General features: G+C 41.1%; 2 protein-coding genes across 2 annotated transcripts; both read right to left on the reverse strand.

Annotated features, from left to right (window-relative positions):
- Window positions 1-284: 284 nt before the first annotated feature.
- On the reverse strand, window positions 285-6,157 carry grk7a (G protein-coupled receptor kinase 7a). The gene is made up of 4 exons (XM_068738204.1): window positions 5,561-6,157; window positions 3,660-4,115; window positions 1,039-1,319; window positions 285-721 (listed from the first exon to the last, which is right to left on the reverse strand). Exons 1-4 carry the CDS (start codon window positions 6,155-6,157, stop codon window positions 379-381), a joined length of 1,677 nt encoding a protein of 558 aa, XP_068594305.1. The 3' UTR covers window positions 285-378.
- A 3,636-nt stretch (window positions 6,158-9,793) lies between these two features.
- Window positions 9,794-12,379, reverse strand: fbxo36b (F-box protein 36b). The gene is given in 5 exon segments (XM_068701561.1): window positions 9,794-10,305; window positions 10,307-10,653; window positions 10,810-10,982; window positions 11,985-12,093; window positions 12,284-12,379. Coding segments are annotated over 5 exon segments (876 nt in total). The 3' UTR covers window positions 9,794-10,154.
- Window positions 12,380-13,090: the final 711 nt, after the last annotated feature.

The raw sequence follows: 13,090 nt of genomic DNA on the forward strand, positions 1-13,090 counted from the left end.
TTATAGTATTTATGGCACAAAGGCCTTTAACTTGCTAATCTAACACCAATGTCCTCAATGTAAAGGTCGTAAAAATTACTCCTAGCAGTCAAAACGTGGTTGCACGTCTACATCATTAGATATTCGCATGAGAAGCTGGGAACCAGCGAGATGACGACGCTCAAAAGACGTCATGGCATCCTTCATATTTTACCGAACCGTGCCTCAGAAGCAGTGCGTCACCTCAAGCATCCTTAAAAGAGAAGAATGGTGCATCTTTCCCCACAAAGATTGCTCATGCTCCATCTTTTACATCAATTATTGGTGTGTGCATCTGACTGAGAAAAACAATTTATTGAGTGTTATTACCGGTGAATTATATCAAACATGTGACACTCCTCACAGCAATATACACGTGCCGGACTTTTTATCGCCATCGGGATCTCCTCCGCTACCCTCTTTCCTGTTGGGATCGTTGAGCTCGTCGAACAGTCCAGTCTCAATCATCTCTTGCTGCCACTGAATGGGTACAGCGCCTGTGCTAAACTCCTTGAAGAATTTATTGTCATTGGCATCAAACTCAATGCCCTTGATCTCTGAGAACTCGGCGATGTCGTCGGTGTCCTTGGCGTAGACGACGTTGGGCTTGGGGACCCATGGGGGATCCACCAGCCCGGCCTCCAGACGGGGAAAGTTGATTTTCTTGAACCACTCGTGTTTCCTGGGATCCTCCATGTTGTTCCTAAAGAGGTTTTCTCAGCTTTAATCAACCAGTTCATTCTGAGCAAACTTATTGTTCCATTCTCAGTTTCCTAACATCCGTTGCACCAGAATGCCAGTAAATATATTCATTTATTTATTTAAATATATTAATTTATAAAATTGAATCCCAAATTATATCAATATACAATTGACACAAAAATTGACACCCTAAGTTGCAGAAATTCAGATTCACTAAGCCACTTTGTGCAGCACACACACACACACACACACACACACACACACACACAAACAGCACATGGTTTACTTATAGATTCGAAGAGTAGAAGAACCACTTACTTCATGCCCAGGCGCTCCTCAATTTTCTTCTTGAGGAACTGCTGGATGATGTCCTTAGTGGGAGCATCAAAGCACTTGTGCTCCCACTTTGGTTCCTCGTTGATAATGCGGCGCTGTACCTCCTCCTTCTCCACCTTCTCCTTCTTGCTCTCGGGGCCTTTGAAAGGCGTGTAGCCGGCCACCATCTCGTAGATGCTGCAGCCCAGAGCCCACCAGTCAACTGATGTCCTGTATGGAGTTTTGGTCAGGAGCTCAGGGGCCATGTATGCTCCAGTACCAGCCTGCAGGAGGGGGAGAGAGAACATTTTTTTTTACATTGTTTTACTCGTTAGAAAGCACAGTGTGTTGTGTACGGTGATGTGAAAGACGAATAGTTCGTAACCCTGTTCCTGAAAGGACACAGAGGACGGACAGAGAGGTCTTGTGAAGGGACAGACTGGTTGGTAGACATAGCCTTTATACATCCTCGTTCACAAGTGTTACATAGGTCAATTGTCTGGGTTACTAAAGCTTTACTCTTCTCTTTCTGTCTCCCTTTGTGTCACTTTCACCTCTCCCTCTCCCGCTTACTCTATTCCTGCTCCCCCCCCCCCCCCCTCCCCTCCCTGTATGACCTCACCTGCAGCCCTAATCCTAATGCTAAGCCTACTACCTGTCAAGAGTCGTGTGTGTCTACACACCGACCAGTTGATGTTGAAATTGTCTCCAGCCTCTTATATAAAGACCGGCCATTTCTGGATGCTATAGTCACCATCGGAGTTACGTAAGATCCAGACAAACACGTAGCCATGCCGCTAATGCATAATGAATGCAAACACACCGCAATCTGGCATAGAGCCCAAAGCTCATCCTTTACTACTGCAAGAGAGTCTCGAGGAAACGCTGTTGCATGAATCATGTTCAGGAGATCCATAGGTTACATAGGTTGGTATTATGAGGACTATTTTTTTTTTTTTTTTTACAAGCTCTTATAAATTGAGTTTGTCTTTGATTGTGATCACTAAACACACCTGGTGTTTCAAGATCCGTCCCCTTACTTAAACAAGTGTGACGAGACTTGACCTTGATTAGTGAAGGCATGACACTACAACTTCATTGACCAGAGGTTTGCGTTCAAATCTTTTACGCCCCCTAATACTTACTTACATGTCGCCTAACATGCAAAATCTACTAAACTCCTGCATTATTTTCAGCTTTTCCTGGTGGACTTTTGTAACGAGTTCTGTTCATCGGGAATCTATTGACATTACGCGACAAAATGATTTGTACGATCATCCAGGTTACACAATTATCACCGTGTTTGATCTGATCTTAGTTGCAAGGAAGAGGTCACATTTTTTTTTTCAACTGGTTTGCAAACCAACATTTCTAAATATATATAGCATGGGTTTTTACCTGGATCTGTCAATCTTATCAGGGACAGACTTGTGTAATGCCCACTAAGAAGATTAGGGGACCAAAGCCTGCCTTGCCTGAGGTTAGCCCAGTCACTTTGGCTGGCTGAAGAGCATCAGAGTATTGGATAATGAGCTTACTGGACTTTCATGGAGCCGGGAGCTTACTCTTTGCTACCTCAAGTAAGTCCCGTCGAAACCCCCCCGTTGCAAAATGTTCATCTTTTTTTTTCAGGTCATCCATGGGTTAGCGCAAGTCAGATGACATGATAACTATGTTGCTCTTCCTTAAGGCGAGAAGAGGACTTACAGGCGACGTAGTAAAGTGTCATGGGAAGAAATTGTAGCACACCTGACGCAACTATCCACAGCAATAACTAAAATATCTGCCAACAAGTTGCTGCGGGAAACCAGCTGATATTTACTGCGCACTTTAACAAGAAGTGGACCTCCAAAGGTTTCCGACACAGCCCCTACACAAAATGGTGGCCTATAAATGGCCAGGCTATAATCTGACTGCTAAAGGATCAGATGAGTTACATAATGGATTCGAAGACTCATTGCACAGATCTTTAAGCAATCTTGTAATCCCTGTCCGGATTTAAAGTAAAAACCCCACCAAGATGGACAGCCTGTCCAAGCCGGAGTTCAGTTTTTAGCTCCAACCTCATCTTCAGATAAGTGAACACAAAACAGGGTGGAGATGTAGATCCCCCCCCCCAGCAACCAGTGGCTCTTTGTATTATGTTTCTGTTGCGGTGTGTGTGTGTGTGTGTGTGTGTGTGTGTGTGTGTGTGTGTGTGTGTGTGTGTGTGTGAGAGTAGTTTATGTGTGGTCTTAAACTTCAACCTTGTAGAAGATGACTTCACTAAACTCTTGTTGATTTACAGATCAGGTGCATAATCAGGGGCGAGCCCTTGTCCTTTGTCCTTGGTGTATGCAGCTTCAAAGACTTTGAATAATACATTAGATCTATTGATAATAGATAGCCCTTTATAATAGATTAGATCTATTGATAATAGATAGCCCTTTAGGGCAGGCATCTTTCACCATGATGTAAAATCGTTGTACTAGTCCCATTGTTTTCGCTGACATCATCCAGCTAAGCCCTCTCGTGTTAACGGCATCCTAAAAGACTTTTAGAGTAGAGTTTATAACGATTTCCATACTAAAAAAAAAAATGACCTTTTCAACTTTAACATCACTGTTGTGTGTAAATCTACTCACCATCTGGGTGACATGCTTCTCTGGAACAAGCTCTATGGCCAGACCCAAGTCTGAAAGACGGCACTGGCCTAGGCTGTCCAGCAACACGTTCTCCGGCTTCATGTCGCGGTACACGATGTTCATTTCGTGCAGGTGCAGAATGCCCGTGGTGATCTGCGCCGTGTAGTGGATGATGCGCTTCATCTCGATGCCTTTGTCCGCGCCCTTGCCGTCATAGCCTATGTTGTAAATGTGGTACCTGAGGTCTCCTCCGTTCATCAGGGTCATCACAAGGCACAGGTGGGTCTTTGTGTCATAAGCATAGCCCAAGTTGACCAGAAACAGGCTGTTAACCTTCTCCAAGATCTTCTTCTCCAAAAGTGCCATCTTTTCACCACCCTTCTTCTTCAGTCGCTTTTTACACAGCTTCTTGCAGGCGTACATCTGGCCTGTGTGCTTCACCTGAACAGCGCACACCTGGAGAAAGGTTGTTTGTTAAAACGGAAATAACCGATATGCAACCAGTTCTCCTTTGATTTATTAGAATACATTTTCCAAAGAAACAAAACATGGTCTACTAGTATCTAGCTGACAGGCAGCACTAACTGACACAAGACTAAAATCTGATTGTTGCTTGTCCTCTTGTTAAAAGTCTGATGGGAATGAAAGCCCCCTTTGGGAAAATTGTAAAATTGATTACATTGATTGATTGATTGATTGATTTGACTAATACTTTTTAATTATCAATCAATGCCATCACATATTTCATTCACTATTGATATAACCAGAAATACTGCCCCATAATAATATAGTAACATAATCACTGGTAGGAGTAAAGGCAAGAAAATTGGTTCAGGAAGTCAAGCAAGCTTGACCCTTGCCAGCTGAGTCTTTTGGCGCCGTATTTTCTACCTATGTCATTCACTTCTTTAATACATTTATTAATTCTAACATTTACTTCTGGTATCATTCACTCCCTGTAGACAGAGGATCAGGTTGATCCACTGCATTGTACTGCTAAGTAATTTAAAAAATGATTGTCCAGTATCAAAGCTCTTTTGTAAAGTAAAAGTGTCTGGTTCACTGCTGTATGTGTTGCTTTAAAAACTGTATTTTAAAATCACAGCAAACTTTCAAACTTGGTTATAGTAGCAACTTCCCTGTTGTTTTGATTTGAATATGCTGTTTAAAATATTACTGTAATAATTTTTTTTTAATGTCTAAACTGCTTTCTACATTTTTATAATAGTATTTATTATTTATTTATTAGTATTTATCTTATTTCAGGATGTATGGTCAGGCTTGCTGTTAAGAGCTTGACTCAGAAACGGGGGTTCCTCAGGGGTCGATTGTGGATCATCTGCATTTGCCACGACAAGATCATAAAATATGCCTCTGATTTTCTAAAGACATTTCTTTATCAACCTCTAATCTTTTTAATGATTTTTGCAAAATAACTCATACTGCTATTCTCTATCCCTACATTTGAATTACTGCTCGATCATATATTTACATAGCAGTTTGTCTTAAAACAAACTCTTCTTAGTTGTTATTTTGTTCTACTGTCACCTTCATGTCTCAAAAAATGAAAAAAAGATCTTGATCTCAATTACGACTGGCCTAACCCTAATCCTGACAATAATAGCTTCTATTGATTAGTATTTGAATTGTGCCAGTTCTATCGACATCTTCCTAAGAATGGACCAACAATGACACCGCACCACAATACTCTACTGTAGCACCATCATTACAATTCCAAAAGATGTTGAATAGATATTAGCGAAATTGATAACAACCATCACATCTAAGAAACCTGGGGGATGTCCTGCAACTAAAAGCAGTGTTAAAACATACATCGTTTACCTACACACATATTTCAACAGACTTTATACAAGTATATGTAGATGAATTTGCATGCTTACCTCTCCAAAGCCTCCTTTGCCAAGAGTTCTGAACTCATAGAAGTATTTGTCAGTGATGGTCTGTTTCTCATACTCTTTCCACTGGAGGAATTTATCAAAGTATTGGCTGGCCTGATAATCTGAGAAGGGTTTGTCTTTCAGAAACTCTCTTACACCGTCCTGGACTTTGCCTTTCATCACCTCATCAAAGTTGGCATCTGTCACAGTCTTGCATTTATCAAGAGCCTCCCCGGTAAGAAAGGACAGGAATGTCTTGGAGTCAGCCTTGCAATACTTGGTTATGATGCTTTTCCGTGCATTCTCTTTTACTGCACCTTCAGCCAGATCCCAATCATACAGCTCATCGAGGAAATCAGCAGCAAGCTTGAACTCGGCGTTATTCGCCAGGAACTCACGGAAAAACTTTTTGCCAATAGGCTGCCTTTCACAAACCAATGTAAAATCCTTTTCAAGGGAAGCTCGTACTGCAGCACACTGATCAGGCTTGGGGAGAGCCAAGCTGCGGCGTCGCTTTTTCATCTCCTTGTCATCACCACCCTGGGCTTTCAGGTAGGCCGTGTTGGCCACCAGGTTATCCAGTCCCCCCATGTCACACATCTTGGCGGCTGTATGTGGTCTGTCCCCCCCCCCTAAGTGACTGGGCTCTTCAGTGGCTCCCTGCAGATACCCTCAACGTCTCTCAGAACGTGTGCGTCTGTGTGAGAGTGCAATTCGCTCCAGATCCAGCTTGCAAATGAGCTCCTTCACCCAGCCTACCTGGAAAGCTAAGACACACTGACACACCCAGTAATTACTCATTTAGAATTAAATACCAGGGAGGGATTTTGGCTTAAGGATCTTTGTGTGGACTATTCGAGGAGGCTGTGCACGGAAAGGGAATCGTAAGCGGGCTCTGTCCTAAGAGGCTTTGTAGCCCTCTATATTTGTTCACGGTGTTCACTAGTCTCTAATAGTGGTCCGATTGGTTCCTTTGACTATATATTTAATGGTGAGACACAGCAAAGGACTCAAAAACAAGCAGAAAATGTTCTGGAAAGACCACAATGGTCAAAATGGTCCTCCAAAGAACGTTGCGTAAAGCTGGAGTAACACAGGACTATTTAGTTGAGCATTTACATAAGATATTGTAGCATATGAATAGATGATAAGATTGTGTTTGAAACATTGAGCAGAATAGTAATGTAAATCTTTCGCTGAAGTCAATATAGTAAACCATGGGCCTACGATTTGGCATCTTCTACTTCTTCTCATTCCTCCTCCCAGTCTCAACAGAGCAGTTCCTTCAGAGAGCTTACGTCTAATCTGTCTGCTGCTTCATTCTCATCATTTAACTTCATTCACCAGCGGTCAATCATTTTACGATATCTACTTTGAACATTTCGAATGTCTCTACTGGACATTATTAATAGTACTGTTAAACAAAATGTACATGCAATGTAAAGTGAACTGTGAGTAAATACTAATTTAGATGCACACAGATGCTTAAAGTTGGGCTCACTTGAAGAGTACATGTTCTTAGATATTTTGCAAAGTGTTGTAATTTCTCAGGGCATATTTATAATGAAATCCAAAATACCATTTTACACATCAATGAAGTGAGTCATTTCACAATGAGTCGTTGCTTATAGACATGTGGATTAGAGCTATCTAAACTTATATTTGGCATATCGGGATCTCTGCTTTACGTTCCTGATATTGGACGATAATGCATTTATGTCTTGATTTATTTTGCGCGTACTAAAAATTAAATCAGATGTGTATTCCGGTTTGTCGAATGGAATTCTCTGAGGAGTAATTTTAAATGTTCAGAAAATGGATACAGACCAAATGACTGAATGATTTGAGCTTGATGAGTAACATTTGTGTTGAGTCTTTTGTTATTGGTTGTGCATGTGTGTGTGTTGACGTGTGCATGCACACGCACACACACACACAAAAGGTTGTTTAAAGTGTGTGTTGAAAGTGTATAATGTGTGAAAAGCGCATTAAATAATGAATTACATTTTTATGACGATACATATGATGACTTGGCACGTGGCTTAAACCTTTGCGATAAACTTCAGATAATATTAGCTAATCTTTTCTCAAATGGTCTCAAGCCGTCAGTGCCCTGCAGAAGATCAAGGGCTTTGCCTGGCGTCAGAGAGAGACAGACCTTTTGACTTAAAGGCCAGGAAGACATCCGCACAGGGCAACCAGAGTGAAAGTGTGCAAATGCTTTTATTAATAAAAATTTAAAAAAAATCACAGCAATCAATGAAATTTGATCACAATTCACTCAGTGAAATGTTGATTTTGGTTAGATTTGTCAGAAAAGTAAAAAAAAAAAAAAAAAAAAAAAAAGGTGACCTGTTACATTTAAGAAGGACAGAATAGATTGTAATTTAATTTACATCTTATTTACTAATATCTCACCAAACTATAGTTCAGGAAGAAACTAGGAAGAAGAGGCGCCTTGTCAGTTCAAAAGACTGCCACGAATATCAAATGTCAATCATGTTTTAAATAGATCATAGTGTCAGTAAAGCACTTAAGCCTCCTGAGTAGAAGAAAATAGGTCAAAGGTTTCATTTTTTACCAGGTCAGGAAAATCAGAGAGTGGTAAGACAAGAGCTCTCACGTGACTGTGGGATCCCTGCTGAGCCGTGGAGCTGTCACTGAAGGCCCATCACAAATTAGTGAAAACCTTTAAAAAAATAAATTAAAAAAATATGCGTTAGGCACCAGCTTTAAACAAACTGTTGTAAAATGCAATATGGTATTAAGTGATACAGTGGCGGCAAGGGCAATTAAGAGAGCAGTTGAGAATTTGAGCAGATATGAATAGATGAATTTCTACGTCTCGTCGTCTCTCTTCCGCTTTAGATATTTGCTCTTTGAGCAGCCTGTGCCTATAACCTTGTGAGGATTAGCCTGGCCTGAGGATGAAGTAAAGGTTAAGATGGGCAGAGCATACTCATCCCATCTCCCGCATGGTTCACGACGTGGTCTTTACGTGGTCTGGCTCCATCCTATTATGGCCTCTCAAGCTTTCCATAAAAAGGGGCAAGGGGTGAAAAGTATTCACAGCCCAGCAGTGAGAACTAAGTAGAGGAAGGTGGGAATACAATCAGCAAGGATTTTTTTTTTTTCTAGGAGTGACTCAAGTGCATTGAACCAACTAAAACACAATAGCAGTCTGGTGTAGTACCTACACAAGTGCAAAGTGTCTCAAGGTTTCCTGTTCACTCTCAATTATTAGCATAAAGAGGTATGTGTGTATGTCCCTTTAAATGAGGTTAAAGAGGCAATGAAATAACCATAAATGTAAATACAAAACAACTGCATGAAGAGATGACAGTAAATAGTTGGGCACCACAAGGAGGAGCACGCCAACATCCTATGATGCAGTGCAATACATTTTCGTACAGATATGAAAGCTGAAGCCAGTAAATATATAAATGATTATGCTGCATGAATCTTGCCTGAGAGTGGAGCTGATAGCCTTACGCCCACGTTAATTCTCACAACTGAGTTATTGAAGCTTGGAGGGGTGTGATTTGAACGATTGGCCTCCCCGAAAGCTCGGGTGTGGCAAGAGGCAACGGAAGATGTCTTCTGTGATCATTCATCCTCCTGGCAGGACCCAGCTATTTTTAAAGAAAGGGCGGTGAACTGCTCCCCCTAGCTGGGGAATCTTTTTTTTTTTTTTTTAGAGGTAATGGAAGTACTTTGAGGAACTCCTAAACTTGACAGATATGGACACAATGCTGAAGTGAAAGACTTCACCAGCAGAGACCGCATTCGATCACAAGTAGCGGTGAAATGTCCCTTTATTAAGTAGATACAGCGCAGGCCAGCAGCACACCTGGCTAATCCCCGCTCAAACTGTCTCAAAGACACCGATGATGTCAATATGAGCTGAGCGCAGGGTGGACCATCAGCGCTGGCAGCATGTGGCCCATAGCGGCTTGTGTATGTTGTGTGCACTGCACTCTTTAATCCTATCAAACTCGCAGACATTATCTGTGTCCTCTCAGAATACAGATCATGATGTAACTGTTACCGACCGAGTTGACCTTTTCAACTAGATAGCATACCTTGCAAACAGAAATTACACTTCAATGCATTATTATTTTTACACTGAAAATTGTGATTTTCCCACCTTTTAAAGACACCTTTTTATACCAGTTCTGACAATGGCGTCGATTTTATCTTCATATTGTTTTAATTTAAACAATTAAAAACCTGACAGTTTGTCTATTTTTTATTGTCATCTCAAATATTACATCCTACAATATTGTATATAACAACTTGTATATACAATGAACAATTAATACGTACATGTATCATATTTTTTTGCTGGTGTTATTAATGTATTACAGTCATAGCACAATGGATATACTGAAAATGAAAATGTCCCCAAATATCATGTAAAGGACTGACAACTCAATAACCATGTCAATCATTCTGAGTTATGTGACAAATAAAAGATAATATTCTTCAAATAACCTACAGTATGTACAGCTACTTTGATGAGGATGAGGAATGAGTATACAAGGCATATTAATCCAACGGGAAAAACACAGGCCTCCTCAAATATTTGACAAAAGAATTAACTCATTGTCCTCCCTGGCTCTGCACGGCAGTCGCCTCTGCTATTGCTCAGTGCGCTGCTCTGCACGGGCGTTTCCACCACACAGTGCACCGACAGTTGGCAAGGCACAGGCACCGTGGAATCAGAGCCAGCCTCTGATTCAGGGTCAGGGGTCAACATCACAGCAAGAGCTGGAGTCACAGCGAGTAGGATCAGTGCCAAGGCATAGATCCGGTATAATGCCAAAGTGAGAGTCCTCCTCGGAACCAGATGTCTGGTCTGCCTCAGAGCTTTCATCGGGAGACTCCTCTGCCTTTGTGTCTGGGTCAGAGACCTGTCCTTCTCGATGCTCCTCAGCCTTCAGCCTCCTGCGGCTGATCAGCTTCTGCAGCTGTAGCTTACTGGTGAAGAAGATGCCGCGCCAGCCCACAGCAAGCGCTAGAGATGCCACCTCTGCCGACACCGTGTTGCAGCGCCGCTTCACCGCCTGCTCCCAAAACTCCTCTGACCGACATAGCTGAGGAGCAGAAGTGATTGGTAAAAGTAATATCACAGTAAACATAAGAGTTGATTTCATTGCATTGGTATCATTTCCAATTTATCAACACAATCTAAGAACAGAATATTGTTGCCAGAAGATAAAATCTCTCTTTTTATTTTCTCTGGAACTCACCTTTCTGAACTTGCATGACGTTTGTCCAAGCTGACCCACATCCTCTAGCTCTAGATGATTTATTATCCGCAGAAGTAAAGTGTCAGACAGGTGCTCCAGGTAATCATAACGGCCTTGGCACAAAGCCTTGGCGTACTGCAAGATTCGACGGCCGAAAACCATACTGACCTCACCTGGGAAGAAGCCCATCATTTTACATTTCATGCATTCACATACAATATTCACAAGACACAACCTGAACATAAAGTGATAAATACCCGAGGCACTGTGCAATGTATTTCTGTACAGGTCTACTGTTGACAGAGCAATGTAGAAAGAAAAAAAAGTGCTATATGTAATCAGGACTTGTCAAAGCCAAAGTATTTAAGTAATTGATAAATTACGTATCCTCGTTTTAGTCTCTTTGCAAAACAGACACAAACCTGAGAATATTACTGGCACAAAGTGTAATGGAAAAAGTTATTATAAATAACTGTGTGTTCTCGCTGTGAACCCGAAACTTACGTATCAGCTCTTGAGGGAAAAGGCTACTGAAAAAGTAGCAGAAACAACTATCTGGGTAGTTCTATCTGAGCTCGTGATGTTTTTTGTTACCTTGTGTATCGGAGCTGAGGGAACTCAGCAGAATACAAGGAGATAAGCCCTAGAGGGTGTGACTCCTGTATAAAGGATGTTGAATATTGTGTTTCGTTGAAGGCTGCTGTGACATGTGTTCTGTTGTACAACCTTCTGCTTGCAAGCAAATACTTCTTTTTTTTTAAGTACCCTTGCCATATGGGGAGCCACACAAACACAACAAGTCAAAATATCTGCAATGAAAAAAGGTGTGCTCACTGTTAAACCCCTTTTTCACAGCAGATATTTTTTGACTTTGTCATAGTAGGAAAAGCACAATTGGTTATAAAATAACAATAAAGATATGTTCTATTCCAGTGTTCCCGTAAACTATGACAGTTTGACAGCGAGCCAGCAAGCACATTACCAGCTAAACGGAATTCAGCCATCATTAACACCTGTGTGCTTTTTCCTGCTATGAAAAGGCCTGTTAGCCTCTAGTTATGGAGTCTATTGCGTATTGAGTTCATTGCATAAAAACCAAACGGTTGAGAGGTTAAACACGCTGCGACTCTCGCGACGTGTTCAGCTCCAGACGGTCCTGAATACGAAGTCCTTACTCTGCAGCCAAGTGTCGCCCAGGAAGTCCCGGTGAGGCTCCTTCAGCTCCCCGGGCTTTGAGTACCTGTCCACGGCTCTCGGAGATATCTTCCACCAACTCCAGATCACCTGGAAGTGAACAGTGAACGTTTTATCTTGCTAACGTTACCGTTAATTTAACGTTCGATAATTCAGGCAAGCGTAACCGGGAGACATTCTTAACTAGTTGACTAAACCGCACCCTGCTTTATTAGATGGCAACAATATTTAGTTTTTACACAAAGTGAATGAATCACAGTTCTAACATATCAATACTTACATCTGACTTGGTGACAGAAATATGATAATAATTCTTATTGGGTGGAGGTCCGCCTCCGGACGTCTCAAACAACGGGTCTGTTAGAAGCGACGCCATGTCAACGTTTCTTTGTTGTCATGGTGCTTCGTCAACGGCGCCTCCTCAGTAGAAGCACACCCTGCAGTGAATTCTACCTTCATGGGGATTATAGTGTGCTAAACTATTATAGTGTGCTTAACTTTATAGTGTGCTAAACTTTATAGTGTGCTAAACTTTATAGTGTGCTAAACCTTTATAGTGTGCTAAACTTCATAGTGTGCTAAACCTTTATTGTGAACTAAACTTTATAGTGTGCTAAACCTTTATTGTGAACTAAACTTTATAGTGTGCTAAACTATTATAGTGTCCTAAAACTTTATAGTGTGTTAAACTTGTATAGTGTGCTAAACTATTATAGTGTGCTAAACCTTTATAGTGTGCTAAACCTTTATTGTGAACTAAACTTTATAGTGTGCGAAACCTTTATAGTGTGCTAAACTTTATAGTGTGCTAAACCTTTATAGTGTGCTAAACTTCATAGTGTGCTAAACCTTTATTGTGAACTAAACTATTATAGTGTGCTAAACCTTTATAGTGTGCTAAACTTGTATAGTGTGCTAAACTTTTATAGTGTGCTAAACTTGTATAGTGTGCTAAACCTTTACAGTGTGCTAAACTTGTATAGTGTGCTAAACTATTATAGTGTGCTAAACTATTATAGTGTGCTAAACCTTTATAGTGTGCTAAACTTTTATAGTGTGCTAAACTTTATAGTGTGCTAAACCTTTA

Source organism: Cebidichthys violaceus, unplaced genomic scaffold (assembly GCF_023349555.1).
Source record: "Cebidichthys violaceus isolate CVI_PGR_0920_01 unplaced genomic scaffold, fCebVio1.0.p SCAF_8, whole genome shotgun sequence".
Taxonomy (NCBI): domain Eukaryota; kingdom Metazoa; phylum Chordata; class Actinopteri; order Perciformes; family Stichaeidae; genus Cebidichthys; species Cebidichthys violaceus.

Excerpts from the sequence above, each read along its gene's own strand:
- grk7a (XM_068738204.1), bottom strand. The coding sequence starts at position 6,157 with ATGTGTGACATGGGGGGACTGGATAACCTGGTGGCCAACACGGCCTAC. Across the intron at positions 4,116-5,560 it reads GCAAAGGAGGCTTTGGAGAG|GTGTGCGCTGTTCAGGTGAA; the intron begins GTAAGCATGCAA and ends ACCTTTCTCCAG. Across the intron at positions 722-1,038 it reads GAGGAGCGCCTGGGCATGAA|GAACAACATGGAGGATCCCA; the intron begins GTAAGTGGTTCT and ends AAACCTCTTTAG.